At 34.3% G+C, this 17,400-nt stretch overlaps 2 protein-coding genes across 2 annotated transcripts; one reads left to right on the top strand and one right to left on the bottom strand.

Annotated features, from left to right (window-relative positions):
- Positions 1-1,319: 1,319 nt before the first annotated feature.
- On the bottom strand, positions 1,320-17,145 carry LOC111627497. The gene is made up of 14 exons (XM_023371081.1): positions 16,583-17,145; positions 16,420-16,499; positions 16,236-16,342; positions 15,881-16,152; positions 15,642-15,796; positions 14,494-14,647; positions 9,421-9,488; positions 4,291-4,459; positions 2,563-3,513; positions 2,347-2,459; positions 2,196-2,287; positions 1,844-2,124; positions 1,630-1,784; positions 1,320-1,560 (listed from the first exon to the last, which is right to left on the bottom strand). Exons 1-14 carry the CDS (start codon positions 17,115-17,117, stop codon positions 1,393-1,395), a joined length of 3,300 nt encoding a protein of 1,099 aa, XP_023226849.1. The 5' UTR covers positions 17,118-17,145; the 3' UTR covers positions 1,320-1,392.
- Positions 10,566-13,453, top strand: LOC111627851 (proclotting enzyme-like). The gene is made up of 5 exons (XM_023371515.1): positions 10,566-10,646; positions 12,179-12,294; positions 12,370-12,647; positions 12,719-12,858; positions 12,936-13,453. Exons 1-5 carry the CDS (start codon positions 10,644-10,646, stop codon positions 13,095-13,097), a joined length of 699 nt encoding a protein of 232 aa, XP_023227283.1. The 5' UTR covers positions 10,566-10,643; the 3' UTR covers positions 13,098-13,453.
- Positions 17,146-17,400: the final 255 nt, after the last annotated feature.

The raw sequence follows: 17,400 nt of genomic DNA, 5'->3' as shown, positions 1-17,400 counted from the left end.
TTGATATTGATATATGCAGTCAAGAGAACAATTGCACCTAAAAATTAAATGTTTGATTGGGACCGGAGCTATAAAATTCACATGGAAAGAAATTGGAACCAGTGCAATGATTAGAATCCCTGCTCCAGAGGTTTTATATTTGACTATATTTTGTATATGTATGCATATACACAATAGAGCCAAAAACATGAACTGATGTTCGGCACAGGTATTTTGCGGCACCACCTTCAAATTGCGGCACAACCTTCACACATATTGCTCCAACAATTTCATACCCACTTGTCAAAGAAGTTCTAAAAGCCATTTTTTATCACATCTTTAAGGTCTTTCGTCGTCATTGCAGCTTTTATATTCAGTTCCATTGGTTTATATGGGTAATGAATATACCCATCAATGAAGAAAGGAGTAACAATGTTTTCTCATCTCTTTATTCCTGTGTTTCCACAGACTTATCTGTTCCTTAAATATAGGAGAAGTTGAAGGGTTGCTATATTCCAGTCAGCAATAGAGGCGGTAGTTGCAGCAACTATAAATTCAAATTAAACTTGTATAACCATAACCATAGATGAAGACTGATTGGCATTTGGCAATATAAAAGTTTCTCTGAAGCATGCCTTGAAGATACATTAACAGTTTGTTTAAATTTATTTGTAAATAAATATACCAATGAATTTTTAAATTGGCTAATCACACGTCTTACCCAAATCCAACTAAATCATAAATTCAATTGTAAATATATTGTTTTAATAGAAAATAGCCAGCCAAATTGCCAAGCATTAAGGTAGTACAGGAGATTTGACTCAAGTCTGAACCATATTCCTATAATTTAACATGGCAGTAGTAATTCAGGTATTGTTTTCCTTCTCTTCCCTGTACCATTAACAACATTATGGGTTGTACCTAATGGGCATAATTGTGGCTGTGTATATCTATTGTGTTGGTAATTGTTAATTATTTATTAAAATTAATAGGAAGATATGAAGAGTGTGAATATCTCAGTAGGTGAGTAATTGGTTTGGGTGATAATCAATCTTCTAGATAAAATTTGATGTTATTTATTGACATTATATATTTTGTAACATGTAAAAGGAAGTAAATTGTATTAATTTCCTCAATAACAATTGAAAATGCTTTTTTAAAGATAAATTTTTCTTAAGAAACACATTTTTCTTTTATGAAGGATGCTCGGTCCAAAAGATATGCGCGCTCGTATCTATTAACCAAACATTATTTTGTTATATAATGATTTATTTGGTGATTTATTAACATTTATACAAAACTTATTTCAACCCTGAATAATAATAATTATGTAAAAACACTGATATAATTAAACTAGAAAATGATCAAAATTAATTTTTGGTATTGGAGGTAGAGTGATAAATTACTTTTTCACTATAAATTATTGACGCTGATGATCTGATTTATCCAGCCGATGAATGAAGAAACTTTCACATAAATTCCAGGCACGTCCTGTCTGCCGCAGCCAAAACCCCACGACACGATTCCCGTCAGCTCGTAAAATCCGTCCACTTCGCAAACTAAAGGTCCTCCGCCGTCTCCCTGAATGCGTTTAAATTGTTTAAACCACTCGTGTCTAGTTTGTGTAACTACAGAAAGTAAATAAATTACCTGACAGGCATCTTCACCTTCTTTGCCACCTGCACAGAAGCTGCTAGCAGGTAGAACAAATAACTTTTCTGTAACTGCATTAATTTGAACTGTACATTCTCTTTCGTCAATAATTGGCAGTTGTGCTTGTCTGACTTTAAGTGCTATGGGGCCAGCTGAAATGAATTATTTGTGTTAAAACTAGTTAATTATAAATGGATATATTCGGTCTTACCTTCTCCTTGATAGCCGTAACCGGTTACGGTGCATAATTTTCCGGCCTGCTGAGTGACTCCTCGAGCAGGTAAGCAGATCAGGCAGATGTTTTTGTTTAGTTCTACCGGCAACTGTAACTTCAAGAGTGCGATATCGTTATCTAATGTCTGACTGTTGTGATTGTGATGGATGTAAGTAGTGATGACTCGCTTTGTTTCGGATGTTGACTTTCTTTGTTTCTGTTGTGTCAGATCATTTTCACCTGCCCTAATGAACAGGGCATCTCCATTTCTCACAATGCTGTACAGAAACATGTTTAAAGTTACATCATAAAAAATAAATGAAGGCTAATTGATATTGTGAAAACCTACTTGGTTATGCAATGTGCTGCAGTTAAAACCCACTGAGTACCAATTAAGGCTCCACCACATAGATACTGATTTTGAGAATTTATGAGAGCAACCTTAAAGGAGAGGAGTGTTTTAAAATTTGAAAATTTTAATTAAAATTACAATTAATTACCTGCCAGCACCATTCTCCCGGTAGAGAGTCGAGGCCCCCTATAATCTTTGCCTGCCTTCTATCGGTTCCTTTGATTCCACACATGTAAGGGTTTGGTATCCGCACGCTGGGAGCTGCCAGAATTTATGCAGAGGAATGCGAATTTAAAAACTGATTAACATGCAGAAATTATGTAAGACAACTTTGTTTTATAATGTAATTAGAATTGTAAATTACCTTTTATGTTTGTATGAATTGTATAATTGGTGATTCGAGAAGGAGAATGAGGTCGCCGGAACATCTGCTCAAACCTGTTTACCTCATAAATAGAAACACAACAAACTGTTCCAGGTGTATTACAGTTGAATCGATTATATATTATGTGATTTTTTACACACGTGAATCGAAGAAGGGTGTTGATACATGTACCGGGACACATGTACTCAATGGGAAAGTTTGCCTTGTTCGGTTTCACTTTCGGAATCGGGGTCGTCGGTAGAGTTGATGGAGGAGTTGTAGGCTTGATCCGTTCGACAGGCGTGTAACAACAGATCGTCCCTGCTGGGCAATCTGTCGTTTTCACTATTAACAGTGACGGTCTGTTGCACATTCCACTTAGTAAAGTGGGAATACAGTTTCCGGGACATGGGTTTATAGGTGGGAGGGTGGTTGTTGTGGTTGGAGGAACACAGCATTTGCCACCGTCTGCACAGAAATACTCGTGTGCCACGTGGTCGCATAACAGACTAAAGAGAGCCGAAACGCAAGTCCCCGGGCATAAATCCGGTTTCGTTTCCGAAATGGTGACATTTTTAGAACAGCAGTCTTTGCCCTCTTGGCTGCAAACAGTTTTAGCGATTTTCTCGCACGAGGCACTGTGACGTCTGTCTACACACGATCCCGGACAAGATGCCAATTTGCTGTGACTGAATGGGTGTGACGTTGGTTCGACGTGGTACGTAGACAACGTGGTTGTACTCGGGGTTGTAGTAGTGGCATTTTCGAATTCTTCGGGTAACGGGGGCGACGTCACCACTTCGGTACCAAAAATCATGTCTTCGGCCACGCAACATCTTGAATAATCGTCGTCGCACTTGACTTGATCCAAGACTCGATCGCATAGGAAGGATGCGAAAAGATTAACGCAGTCACCTGGACATTTTATGTTCTGTATGCTTTGCTGTGCATCTGTAAGATGATAAACCAATAATTAAAAAAATACATGGTTTGTGTTCCTTTAATACAGCTTGAAACCATGCAACATACTTGGTTACTGAGAAACTGTCACACTTAATAGCGTGAAGCGTATTTTATTGCGTGTTATATCCATTAAAATTACTTTCATCCTCACTTTAGCGTGAAATATCACAAATAAATATAAATATTAAATAAATATTCAGCTTAAAAATAATAGCATTGCGTATCAGGTCCCTATCAAGTGGTATATTTTTAGTAATTGAAAGCTTCACAGTTCAATTGAAGAGAAAATTAGGCATGTTTATATAAATATATGGTTTTAAATTGAAGAATGCCATAAATAGATACTGATGGGTTAAGGGCAAAGACCCGAGACAGAAATACCTATAGTGGGACTTCAGGAGGAATTTTTACGCCCATTGAAACAATGGATAAAATTACATTTTAAGCGCATTTTTTGATACTTTTAAGCCTTTTATACATTCAAATTTATGGTAAAAGAATTTGCCACAGATCAAGAATGGTATCTTTTATCATAAAATTGTTTAAAATCCGAAGAAATTCGCCACGGAATTGGCTTAAATTTTCACCAACGAGGGAGTCGATTTCGTTAACGAAATTTGTCCGCTTACAATACAAGAATATACCACAGTAAAAGGCGATATTACTTTCATTTTTCTCGAATGATTTCACTATCGCCTCAGCAAGGAGGAGGTTGAAAGCACCTTTGTTGAAGGAAGTGGATTCTAAAAAGGAAACATGTCTTACCTGATAATGCCTCTTGGCTGGAATTGTGTCCTTGACCATCCGTCGGTCGAAGTAACCACAGTAGCAGCACACATTGCCACATTGCCATATTGAACGCCTGTGGGGTCATCGAGATCAAGATTTCTCCTCCATAATCGCCAAACGGAGGGAGACAGGTGGAAAACATAGACTCCGCCGGTCAATGACATTTACCTTCTACCTGTGATTGGTTGACGGCTTGTTGTGGGAAATGTTGCCAAGCGCGACCTTGACCTTTAATCATTGTCATAAGGGCCTAACTAGCGATTCCTAATTTGATTTTCCACCTTGTACTTTTAATTTCTCAACGTTCTTTTCGCACATTTACTTCAAATTCTCTTCTGTGCTCTTCGTGTTTTATCTTCTCCAAAATCGGAAAGGCTCGAAAAGTATTTATCTACATCATTAATCGCTTTATATTCTATACGCTTCCTAGTTTCTCATCTATGTGCTTTATTTAGCACACCGTTTTAATATTGAATAGACTTTGTTCCATTGTCTTTTAATATCTGTTTCATTAATTATTAATTAATTTTAATATGTTCTATTTACTCGTCCTTTCATATTTTCTCTTGCCATTTGGCTTTCTCATACATCAATTCACTTACTTTCCTATGTTTGTTGAACGATTCGTATTCTTAAACGTACGGTACTTGGAGCATATAAAAAAAAAAAAACAACAAAGAACAGTTAACCGACTTTTGGTATGATAATGGCTACACTGGATGGCTCAAAACTCAGTTAACTATCTTATTTAAGTACTTAATCACGTTACGATAAAACACTTATCCATATTCGCAGTGTAATGTATACAGTACGTAGATTAAGACTCGGTTAACCGACTTACGAACCACCCTTTACTCTATTCCATTGTTTTGTTTAATTTTTTTTTTCTATTCGCTAACCATTTATTTCCTGCTCTTCTCTGTGTTAGTAATTAATTTGTCTTAGTTTAAAGAATATTTGTTTCTCCTTTGTTCCCTTCCCTTTATGAGTAACAATTCCTATTTGTACTTCTAATTATATAATTAGACTAATTGGTTAAGTTTTGTTTATACGCTCCTTTAGTCACTTTATGTGTTTATCTTATTATTCTCATGTTTCTATATGCTTTTCATTAGTTATTTTCTCACGACTTTAGTCTTTTTTATCATTAAATCAATGCTTGATGGTCTTCTTGTTAACGTTCCCAATTTGACATTTTAAATTTGAACAAATTACAAATTTTACTTGGAAATTCGTTTTAGAAACTGAAAAAAAAAAGGTAAAGTTTCCTATGTCTATTAATCATATTATACATATTTTTTGTTTAATTTCCTGTACAAAAACCGCACATCCGTTTTTTTGCGAGTCAATGAACCAGTTTTTTTTATTTCAATTTAAAAAAAAGTGTTTTGTAATTTGTATAAACATCCATAACGTATCATGCAAAATGAGATTTTATTAATAAAATGGGTCAATAACCTCTATAATGTAGTAAAATCAATAAAAATTTCGAGTTATCCTTCAAATATTATGTGCCCATTACGTTTGGGAAACTGAAATTGGGAGTGATGTGTTGTATTTGGGATATTCATTATGGGTTTAAAACTTAAAAATCTTATGCGATTTCCAGTTTTTTATGCTCATTGTGGGTTTAAAATTCGGAAAGAAACTTCGATTTTTGACTTTTCATTCATGGGTTATTAAAAACAAATGTTAAGAGATGTAATTCGTGATGTCATTTAGGATACTACTCGGAAGTAAACGGTTGAATGAACTTTGACAAATATAGTTGGGGGGCCTCTTATTATTTTCTTCGATCACGAGATTAATCTATTGAAAAAAAGAAACCCCTTAGCTGAGGGTACGAAGGTGAAAAATATAGACAAAGGCACAACGGATCTACAGATTTATTTAATCTACTTTCCTCTAAGTATAGCTCGAGGGTTTTCGAATAAATATAAACAGGTTTAGGGGGCTCAAAACAAAAAGTAACCTATTTCCATATTACAGTAAGTACTTTTAACTCATCTGGGAAATTCCAATAAGGAAGGGCATTTACCTGGTTTGTTGGGAAAGTTCGTTTTTTAAGGTAACTCCCAGATTGCATAATTCGAGACGGGTGAATACGATAGGGATTTTTCTTTATATTTAGGGAGTAGGACATTTTCTGTGAAATTTCTAATATGGGGATTTTTCCTCGATAAAATCCCTAAATTTTTCTTTTAAAAATTCAATTTCCTGATCGAATTTATCCCTATTGCAAAGCGCGGGGACTTCACACAAATTACGGATGGTTTGATTGCAATGTTATTTCTATTTTTGCTTTTTTCTTAATTATGAAGTTAGAAAAGCGTAGAGATTTTATAAAGGGAAATTTTAACTTCTATTTTTTCCCCCCAAATTATCTGATTCGTTCGTGATTTGGACGTCAAGCGAAATCTGGGTCATTCTTCCGACCCATATTTGTGACGATTTGTGTCAAACACACACAGTTCCGTTCGCCACAACCACACATCAACCAAGGAATTAGGCCTTATATTATAACTATCTGGACTTATAGGGCCCCATGTATAACTGTTAACATGTAAGTAAACATTTTTAATTGATTAATTTAGCAGTTCTACCATTTATATTACACAATAATTACATCAGTATGCGAGCTTTGTCTTTGAAAGAAAGTTTTGAGCTGATTACTGTTCAATTTTCCTATTATTTATAGTAGATACTTAGGCTACCAATTAGCATATTTAACACTTGCCTAATTATGCCCAGTGGGTACTTATAGTGGTTCTCTGTATATTGGCATCGATATAAGTCTATTCTAATCCTAAATACTTCTCTAATCGTACTTAGTGGACCCACGTGTATAGTGGTTCTTTGTCTGATGCTGTATTTTTGGATGGTCATCCTTGTGTAATGCTAAATCCTTATATATGAGGGATCTTATATAATGGTTTGCTTATGCATAATACTGCTTACTACTGCGTTTTCGTGTAATAAAATTTTTATCTTATGCAGCAATTATTTGTTACAGTTCCTTATCTAATTTAAATACGTATATTATATATACATTTCGTTAATTACGTGTACAATTTAAAAGGGTTGCAAAAAGTACAGAGGGAGGGATCGAGGCATTGTCTACGTATGCTTTTTTTTTTAGTGTGGCATACGAATTTGTTTTTGTAAGTCCTATTTACTAATCACGTGAATAGTATTTACAAAACTTTTTAGTCATTTCTTAAATGTCAGGGGGTCCGTGGACTATTGTACGAATTTGTTCAAAGGGGAGGATGTTTGCTAGAAGTACAGTACAGTACAGAACAAGGGTTTGCTGGAAGTATCTCACTGTACACAACAGGAGGAGGGAAAGGGTGCTAAAAAACTGTACATGCAGTTAATGGACGGTCCCTTTATCTGTTATTTTTATCCTTATTACATTCGAAATAATAGAATACAGAATAATTCAGTAACGTTCAAGGCCACCAAACCTGTAAATTTGTGATGTTCAAGAACTGACAAGAATACTTAATAATTGGAACATTACGGGTTAAAAACGAGGAAGACAAACACAATACTGTGTTTTCTTACTATTTTTATTATTTTTTTTTTTAAAGTAAAATAAATTTTCTCTTCTATTTTTAAAAATATTCTCTACTTTTCTGCCACATTTCTTTGGGGCACGTACAGTACATAGCTTATTTCCATAGAGTTTTGTTGACCCCAAGACCCCTTCTCACTAATTCTATAGAAGGTGATTAGAGCCAAGTAAATAAAACGTTTCAGTGCGTTAACAAATCGAGATTAAATTGAAAGATTAATTGGCACTGATGCACTTCAGATAAGCAAAGTCCATAATAGGATCCGGGTTAACTTTTGACACTTGTATAGTTTAGTTGCAGATTTATTTAAATTGATTTTGTTGCAAAATTAAAGTTTACTGATGATGATTTGCTACTTGATAAGCTCGAATTGCCGATTTGCCTGGAGGGATTCGTTTTGGGTCACGAGAGAGGTAGAGATGGTTAGCGATGAATATCACTCAATTTGCTTTTTTTTCCTTTTTTTTTAAATTAAATATTTTGCAGTCTTTAGCTTATCGTAAAGAATATTACTTAAAAACGAATTATTATCAATAAAACATTCTATTTTTTTACTTTTAAGCGCTGTATTGTCAAGGAGGCGCGCAACCTTGAGGTCTATTGTTAAGTTTTGGACGCTTAACGCGTAATAAAATTACTTCTTGTAGCCTGAATGATTACTGTAACGTAGACGGAAACTTGCTCCTACGATATTCTTGAAAACTGGCTAAAATTCCGGTAAATTTAGAGGAAATAACCGTTTAAACTTCACGTATCGAAATTCTTGAATAACGCGCTTCCAATGGGGGCGAGTTATATTTTATGGATGGTTCGTGCGTAGGATTGTTTATAACCTAGCTGCTGTACTCATTTTATGTAGATTTTAAAATATTCTAGAAGGTCAAGTCCAGAGAAATGATGCCTTTTTTGTTCAGAGTCCACTTTTTTTTTTTTTAGGTATGTTTGATGGGCGGAAAATCAGATAATAGATTTTGTAGTGCAACTGTTACGGTCAACGACTGATTTCTTTCTTTACCTAGTTTCTTCAATTTACAAAAAAAAAAAACAACAAAAAAAATTAATTGTCGAATAGAACAGAAAAACAAAGAATAGTTTAAGATAATAGAAAGGGAAATTTATAAACCAACCATTTCTTCCTGTTTTTAAGAAATTGTGCAGATTAATTTACGTTTTAATCTTAAATTTACCCATAAATAAAGCTAAATTACTAATTTTCTATAAGAATTTCTGTTTTTTTTTTTAATTTTGTAGGAGAAAAGAATGGAACCTCCTCGTACTTTTTCTATTTTTACTGTTTTCTCAGGGAAGATTGCAACACACAAGTGAGTAAACTATGTAATTTCTCTTGACCAAATCTTTATTTTGAGCCCATCTTCACCCTTAACTGATTATCATCTTTGATTTTTCTCTTGGAGATCGGAGGAACCGGGTATTAAACACCATGTTACGACCGTTTCAAAGTTCGTATCAGTGTAGGACACCCGATGGTTTACCTGGTGTTTGCAGCGTGGTTACTCAGTGCATATACCTGATTTTTGATCTGAATAAACTCCGTCAGTCTGTATGTTTCAGGCCTTTTTCCATGCCTGGTGTTTGCTGTCCAGTTATTCCGGTGAGTAAACAGTAAAATCAGCCTTTTTAAACTAACCAACTCACACCCCACGATCTTTTATAGGACGTGACTTCGACGGTTGCTACTGCAACTACTACTGATAAATTGGATCCAATTACTACTACGACCATTACTTATGATAATTTTACGTCTAGTTTACCCTCTACTACAGTTATCTGGCCTACTGACGTTGAGACTACTTCAACTACTGTAACTACTATTGACACGACCACTGAAGCTGTAAATGAAACCTTAAGCGATTTGTCATTGTTTAAACAACCCATTATCGCCGAGTCGACTAGAGGTAATTATTTAGATGTATTAAGTAAATTACTGTGTAAAAAATTATATTACAGTAAAATACAGTAGATTAGAACAAATACAGTAAAATAGAACTAAGTTGTAGTAAATACAATGGAAATATGTACAGTACAATACACAAAGCAATATGCAGTAATGTATCGTAAAATACAGTAAATGTTATGAAAAAATTTATCGTACAATCGTACGAAGTGTTTTTCACTGTTTTTTTAATGTAAATAACTGTGAATAGTTTTATACTGTAAAATACAGTAAAATACACTAATAGGCCTATATTTTATTGAAAAATTATGTTTAATATGAAAATACAGGAAAGTTATTGTTTACATTGTAAAAATAGATTAAAATACTTACAGTAAAGTATAAAACAGTGTAAATACTTTACACTATTTTATACTTTACACAGTATTTACACTGTTTTATTAAACAGTGTAAATACTTTACACTGTTTTGTACTGTACAGTACTCTAAATACTATAAAAATCTTCGATTACAGTATAAAGTTCGAATGTATTTTATATTATAAGTGAAGGTTTTTACACATTTACAGCGTAAATATTTTACTATTGTGTTTTATACTGTACTTGAATGTATTTTAATCTATTTTTATACTGTAAGCAATACTTTTATTGTAAACTTTATTTATTTATTTATTTTTTTAAAATAATTTTAAAAATATAAAATAAATAAAGCGTATAATAATAAATTAAAAATATTCATTTTTACGAAAATAATTCGAATATTTAGGTTGTGGGCATTCCGGAAGGGATGGAAGAATCGTAGGTGGGTTCGAATCCGAAGCTGGTAATTGGCCTTGGATGGTAAATATTATTTTTATTTTTATTATTAATTAATAAATAAAGTTTTAATATTCTTAAAAATTGCTGCATCGTTACGACAATCGATGAGATGTATACGAGATTTATAGGCCCTACAAAAGGGGATTCAAAAGGCCCGTTTCCCGCGTCATATACATATGGGGGACTTAAAATAAGACGAGATTTAAATTTGTAAGATCTAAATTATAACGTATGAAGGGCCCTTCGTTCTCCACTAAGCTGTAACCTGGTAGAGTGAGGCCTCTGTGTTTAGTTTACGTATAGATCAGGCCCTATTTCTTGCAAATGATTCATTTAATTGCATATTTTGTGTATTAAAAAAAACCTTTATTTATTGTTAAATTTTATTATTTAACTCTGTATTGTTTGTAATTAATAAATTAGGCCCCAGCAAGGTAAGTGGCCCAAAAAATTCGAGGGGCCCTGATCATGTAATGTACTTCGTATACAATTTATGTATTATAAAATTAATATTGTTTTACATTTCTATTTAAAATACTACTCGTTTGAATTGTTGTAGGGCCTAACTAATTATTGTTACACGGTTAATTGTCATCTTAGATGTAATGCCATACGGTTAATTGTCTCTTACATGTAACACGGTTAATTACATACGGTTAATTGTCTCTTAGATGTAATGCCCCCATCAGTATACTACTGATGGGGGCATTACATCTAAGAGACAATTAACCGTATGTAATTTATAGGCCTAACAAACTAATATACACGTAGATGTTTAACTGTATCTAGGTATATATAGTTTATATAGGGGTTTAATATTTAAAGTAATGCCAAACCTCGATATAGCGCACCCCTAAACAAGGCTACCTTTGACGGACGAATTATTTTCAAACAATAAGGATTATGTCTAGTATCGAAGTCTAAACCGAGTTTGAACTTGGTTTAAACTTCGATGATCTACAATGCCCTTAACGCAAGGCAACGCAACAAATGGACGATTTACCATGTGAGAATGACTCCCGGGTGGACTTTTTCTATGGAGAATAACCCATAACCCCTAATTAGGCGTTAGACACGAGAAAACACTCGGCCAATTGGTGAGGCATAAACCAGCCACCTTCAGTGTTCAGTGGTTTCATCCACACCGTTACTGGCCTTAAGAGGGCTTTTCTAATCATGCTCATTTTGGGTTAGGCCAGAAGCCTGGGAGGTAAGGGATGGTGTCCGACGTGTGCAGTACAGATTCGCCCCGAAAAATTTCCATGGATTTCGCACGGATTCGAACCTGGGTCCCTAAGAACAGTAGGCTAATGCCTTAACCGCTTAGGTCATCTGACCGTCGGCTGGCTCTATTTACAGTGCGTTATATCGAGGTTTGGCTATATTTCTTTGAATCTTCTTAATAGTTTCTCGAAATTTTTTCATGGTTATTGAAAGAATCTTTGAATATTTCATGTTGAAATGTTGCTTTGTTGTTTTATACTTGTGTATTTAAAAAAAAATAAGTAAATTTTTAATCTAGATATTAATATTTTATACTGTACATTGCACAGGCTGCTATATACCTTATAACCCATCGTGGTAGGGAATATTGGTGCGGTGGTACTTTAATTGACAATCGTCATGTGATTACGGCAGCTCACTGCTTGGTGCATAAGAGTGGGCGGAAGTAAGTGTAAATTATGTAAATTTTTGAAGTATTTTTTTGTATGTTTTTACATAAATCACTGCTTATTTGTTGTAGATATCACCCACGCTCTATAATTGTCAGGTTAGCCGCTCATAGGATATACAATCACTACGATAGGAAGAATACTATAGACGTTTACGTAACAAAAACTATACCTCATGCTAAGTTTATGAGGCACGGATTCTATAATGACATAGGAATTATCCAATTAGCATCCGAAGTTAAATACAACATAGATATATCTCCAGTTTGCTTGCCCTCTATCAAAATGGCAGACAACAATTTAGAAGGATACATGGCTACCGTTTTGGGATGGGGCGTGATATCTTATGGTGAGTGCTTCATGGAGAGTATGGAGAGGTTTAAATATCAAGCACGTGTGTAATTTTATGCAAATTTTAAGGTGGAAGAAACGCAGAAACATTGCAGCAAGTGTCCGTTCCAATCTGGAATAATGTGGACTGTCAGAAGAGGTATGTGCAGAAAATTACAAAAGGTATGTTATGTGCTGGTTACCACGAAGGACTTAAGGATGCTTGCCAGGTTAGTGTCTAATTTATTTAAATAGTATTAGCATTTAAATCGTGTTTAAAAGTCTTAAAAATCGTGTCTGGTCTCAGGGAGATTCTGGAGGTCCTCTGATGGTTCCAAACAACAGTAGGAGATGGATACTAGTCGGAATCGTGTCTTTTGGTAGTAAATGTGGAGAAAAGGAACAGCCCGGTGTGTATACTAGAGTTACAAACTACTTAGATTGGATTCACGAAGTTACTAAAGCTTAAAACTATGTGATGATATTTAAATGCCTTGTTGTAAGAGGTGATCTAAAATGCCATTGTAAAGCTTTGAGCGCACAAAAATTATGTGTTAATTGCCTCTTCGTGCCTCGAGTGCAATAATAATAAAGGCCAAAATGTAGACATTAAATGAATTTCAAATAACATTTATTTATGATAATATAATGAATTTCTTCTATGAAGCATCCACTCTACCAAAAGTCAACAGTGTGGATATGAAGATTCAAGACTGAAAAGACTTATGAAAATGCTTTACTTATATCTTTGGGATACTTAAATAATTTTTTAATATAAAATTATATATTAACAGAAAGCCAAAAATCTAATACTTACATTTTTTATGAATGTTTTTAAAATAGTTTATTTGCAATATGGCCTCAATTCAGTCTTGTATAAAGTTTTAAATAAAATTTGTTGTTTTTATAAATTATTATAATTAAAAAAGAAAATGGTATNGGTGTCCTGACTCCAAAAATGCAAAAATTTGGGGTGGGATCATTTTTTGATCAATCACTACACTTTTCCTCTGTTATATAACAGCCGGAAAAGTAAAAATTATAAAATACATATTTATATATTGACTATGTCATTACTTAGAGGAGTATTTTAGCTTTGGAATAAAAAGTTTCTATGTTCTATCTTTATTAGAACTATATTTATTGAAGCTTAGATTTCAAGATCATGTGATTATGTCAGAATTTTCAGGCCTACTTTGTTAATTAACAAGTCTGCCCCTGGTTGGAATCATCGTGAAAAAAATCTACTGACTCCACAGCCCTGAATAAAAAACAAGTAATAAATCTCATCACATTCTTAATAATATCTCTAACCTTTCCACAAATTGGAGAACTGATTGACTACTGTTAGTGACATCACAATGTTTAGGCTTTCTGCTATAGAAAGTGTTAGTGTATATATATATATATATATATGTACGGTGCATATTTACATGGGCCCATGTTTAGTATATACTCCTGAGCACAAATTGGAGAACTGATTGACTACTGTTAGTGACATCACAATGTTTAGGCTTTCTGCTATAGAAAGTGTTAGTGTACAGATATATATATATATATGTACGTATGTATATATAGCTGTTGTATATGATGTGCTGTACATTTTCAATATACAAATTCATAATTTTGATCAGTAACTATTCATTCGTGTTGGTATGTAAAGTTCGTTCGTCTCTTCTCACACTTTTTCTCGAGTTCTTTGTAATAATTTAATCTTCAATACTTGTGTTTTGACTCACATTCATAAAATTCCTGCCTCTCATTTTGGCACACAGAGTGTTTTAATCTTCTCAAACTATCATCCATGCTGTCCTTCGAACTGTGCTGTTTATACATGAAAAATTATTTATAATTCCTGTATTAGCTGATGTTTTGCAATATCCAATCTTTGAACACCGATATCCTCGTACAAACTCCTGGCATATTTGGTTCTGCACAACCGATTCCCCACGATATAATCCCAGCTAGGAACCATCTTCCATCTTCTCCTTGCATTTGTAGTGGACCACCAGAATCTCCCTTAAAAAAAAATAATAATGTAATGATTATGTACAAGAACAATTAAGATTTTAGAAATTTGCTTCAGAAAATCCTTGGCGTGAGGATTTCAAAGATACAAGATAATGGATAATTTTGTCAATTATTTTTCGAGAAATAGATATTGCAATACAGTTATAAAATTCTGTGATTATCCAAGTAGGTTCCTAGATATACCCAAAGTTTTAATTTATATTCTTTAATTCTATTAGAAGAAATGAGATGTGTAACATATAATAACCACGTGATATCCAACACCGATAAAACAATAATAATGTGATGGCAGTATATTCTGATAGATCCGGGATCGAATGCGGGCAAACCTCTAGGAATTTTCATGGATATATCGGATCCAACCTTCACCCGATCGGTCTGTAGCCGAATCCACGATGGGTTCAATGGGATTAAGATGGGAAAAATGCATTGTTAGTGCCCACAGAGCGGGCAAAAAACAATAATAGGAGTTTGAAAGTCGCCATGAGTTTATATTGGAAGTTTGAAAGTCACGTAGTTGGGCGATTGTTATCACCCAACCACGTGATTTTCAAACTCCAAATTTCTTCGTGTGTGCTACACCAAAAGAGAGCCAGTTTCCGTTAGAAAGTCCTCGCGGGAGATTCCTTTCCTTGGCAGTTTGCCCATGTGTTGGGGTGTTTTATATCATGAAACCAAATGTATTGTGGATCTATCAAACGAATGGCAGATATAAAAAGAGGCTCTCAATGTCTACAGGACTGAGAATATCACTTTATTATTGTTATATCAATATTGTTTCTCTGTTATAATTGATTAACCAATAGGATCATTAAAAGTTTAATTTAAAAATATGATCTTGTTTAAAATGAGTATCATTAATGAGAATCTCGAAAAGTTAAGGAAGTTTTTCAGTAATTTTACTTCTTAAATCATCAAATGCTTTCTAAACAATGGCGTATTTCAAATTATATATTTCGATTAAAATCCTTATTGACAATACCTGACAAGAGTCTCTTCCTCCATCTTCGAACCCTGCACACATAAAAATTTCAGGTATATATTCGTGTCTACCCGCTTTCAAAAACATATTTTTACATTTTTCATTACTTATGACAGGAACCTGAACTTCTTGAAGAATAGAGGGCAATACACCACCTAAAATTAGTAAATTATAATTATTTAAGAATTATATCGCCCTTATATCTAATTGCAACACAATAAGTAGACAGACAATCTTACCCTCGCTTAATCTTCCCCATCCAGTGACAGTTGCATTCCTTCCTATGAGATCTTTTTCAGTGTCTGATGGTAAACAAATTGTTGCTATGTGTGGAAGTCGATCCAAGGGTGCTTCGAGCTTCACAAGAGCTAAATCATTCTCATACGTGAAAAAATTGTAACGAGGATGGACTACTTTCTTCTTCACTCCCCTTTCTATATAAGGGTATGGCTCCATCACGCTGGCAAAATCGTATTCACCAACTCGAATTCTAATTTGTGGCAGCAGCAAACTATAGGTGGCAATATAAAAAAAGTAAATTAATTGTAATTTTTTTTAATTGTAATGATGATGTAGATGTAGATGACTTCTTACTCGTCTACACAATGGCCAGCTGTGGCTATCCATTGTCGATTTATGATGGCACCTCCGCATCTATGCGTACTAGAAAATCCGAAGAAAGATGTTCGTCTCACAGATGCCTAAATTAATATATTATAAATTATTTATTACGAAATGTTTCGAGTCAAGATAGAGAAAAACGCATTTGCCTTCTTACTTGCCATGGCCACGCACCAAAAGCTGCATTCGTTCCTCCAACCACTTTGCTCTTATGGTGAGCCGGAGAAATGCCACATTCTACAAAAGCAAAATTAATTTTTTTTTCTTTTTTTAGTTTATTCTCTTGTTTTCAAGTTAAATTGTTCTGTTCTCTAACTTACCTTCTTCCCTACTTTCAGGGCTCCTCGTTGCAATGGGGAGTTTTTCAGAAGTAGATGTAGAAGGAACTGTAGTGGTATCCGTGTTTCTCAGGCTTGTAGTTTGTGTGGTTTTCGTGGAGGTTCCTAAAGGTTGTCTCGTGTTTAATGAAGGTTTAGTTTGGCTAATTATTAAAGGAGCCGAAGTGATAGCTATCGGAGGGATGGCGATAATTTCTGTAGGTTTAGCTTCTTCCAGTTTGTTATTCTGGCTAACGGTTGACGTAGTTGTAACCGAATTTATCGATGTTTCATTTGTATTTTTCGTATTATATTCGCAACAGCTTCCAAATAAAAATCCATCAACGCACGTTCCTAGATGTTTACCATCCGTTTTAATGCAGTCCCATACAAACATGCAAGTTCCTTTTGAACCTAACGCATTGGAACACGGTTTCGGATTTATCTTCAGAACGGAACAAACTGTCGAAAAAAAGAAATAGAATATTAGAATATAATTCAAAATTTTATAAGATTCGAACACTAAAAGAATCATCATGAGCAACGACAGTGAAGTTAATGGGACCACAGTTCCTTCAGAGGACGTTCAGGAGGATATGGTGAATCGTTTCAACTGGAAGCTTCCTTCCAAACTCGCGTGGAGAACAGAAGGAAATGCTACAAAAACTGAAGATCTGTACAATGTTAAAGATATACCGAAGCGATTTAACAATCCAGACTGGTTCGAAGGTTATGGACGTTCACAGAAGCAGCAACACCCCATGTTCGTGACTAGTAACAGTGCATATGGAAGTTTGCCTCCAGTTACTCACACCATGCCC

The sequence above is a fragment of the Centruroides sculpturatus genome, unplaced genomic scaffold (assembly GCF_000671375.1).
Source record: "Centruroides sculpturatus isolate CEXI.00-Female unplaced genomic scaffold, Cexi_2.0 scaffold1, whole genome shotgun sequence".
Classification (NCBI taxonomy): Eukaryota; Metazoa; Arthropoda; class Arachnida; order Scorpiones; family Buthidae; genus Centruroides; species Centruroides sculpturatus.
Note: the sequence above shows the minus strand (reverse complement) of the source record. Positions and strands in the feature narration are given on the sequence as shown.

What these genes read in the sequence shown, in the direction of transcription:
- LOC111627851 (XM_023371515.1), top strand. An exon ending in GTGCATAAGAGTGGGCGGAA is followed by an intron (nt 12,295 to 12,369) that starts GTAAGTGTAAAT and finishes TATTTGTTGTAG; the next exon opens with ATATCACCCACGCTCTATAA. An exon ending in ATGGGGCGTGATATCTTATG is followed by an intron (nt 12,648 to 12,718) that starts GTGAGTGCTTCA and finishes GCAAATTTTAAG; the next exon opens with GTGGAAGAAACGCAGAAACA.
- LOC111627497 (XM_023371081.1), bottom strand. Translation starts at nt 17,117, where the DNA reads ATGATGATTCTTTTAGTGTTCGAATCTTATAAAATTTTGAATTATATT. An exon ending in CCCTGAAAGTAGGGAAGAAG is followed by an intron (nt 16,500 to 16,582) that starts GTAAGTTAGAGA and finishes TTGCTTTTGTAG; the next exon opens with AATGTGGCATTTCTCCGGCT. An exon ending in AATTCATACAAACATAAAAG is followed by an intron (nt 2,460 to 2,562) that starts GTAATTTACAAT and finishes AAATTCTGGCAG; the next exon opens with CTCCCAGCGTGCGGATACCA.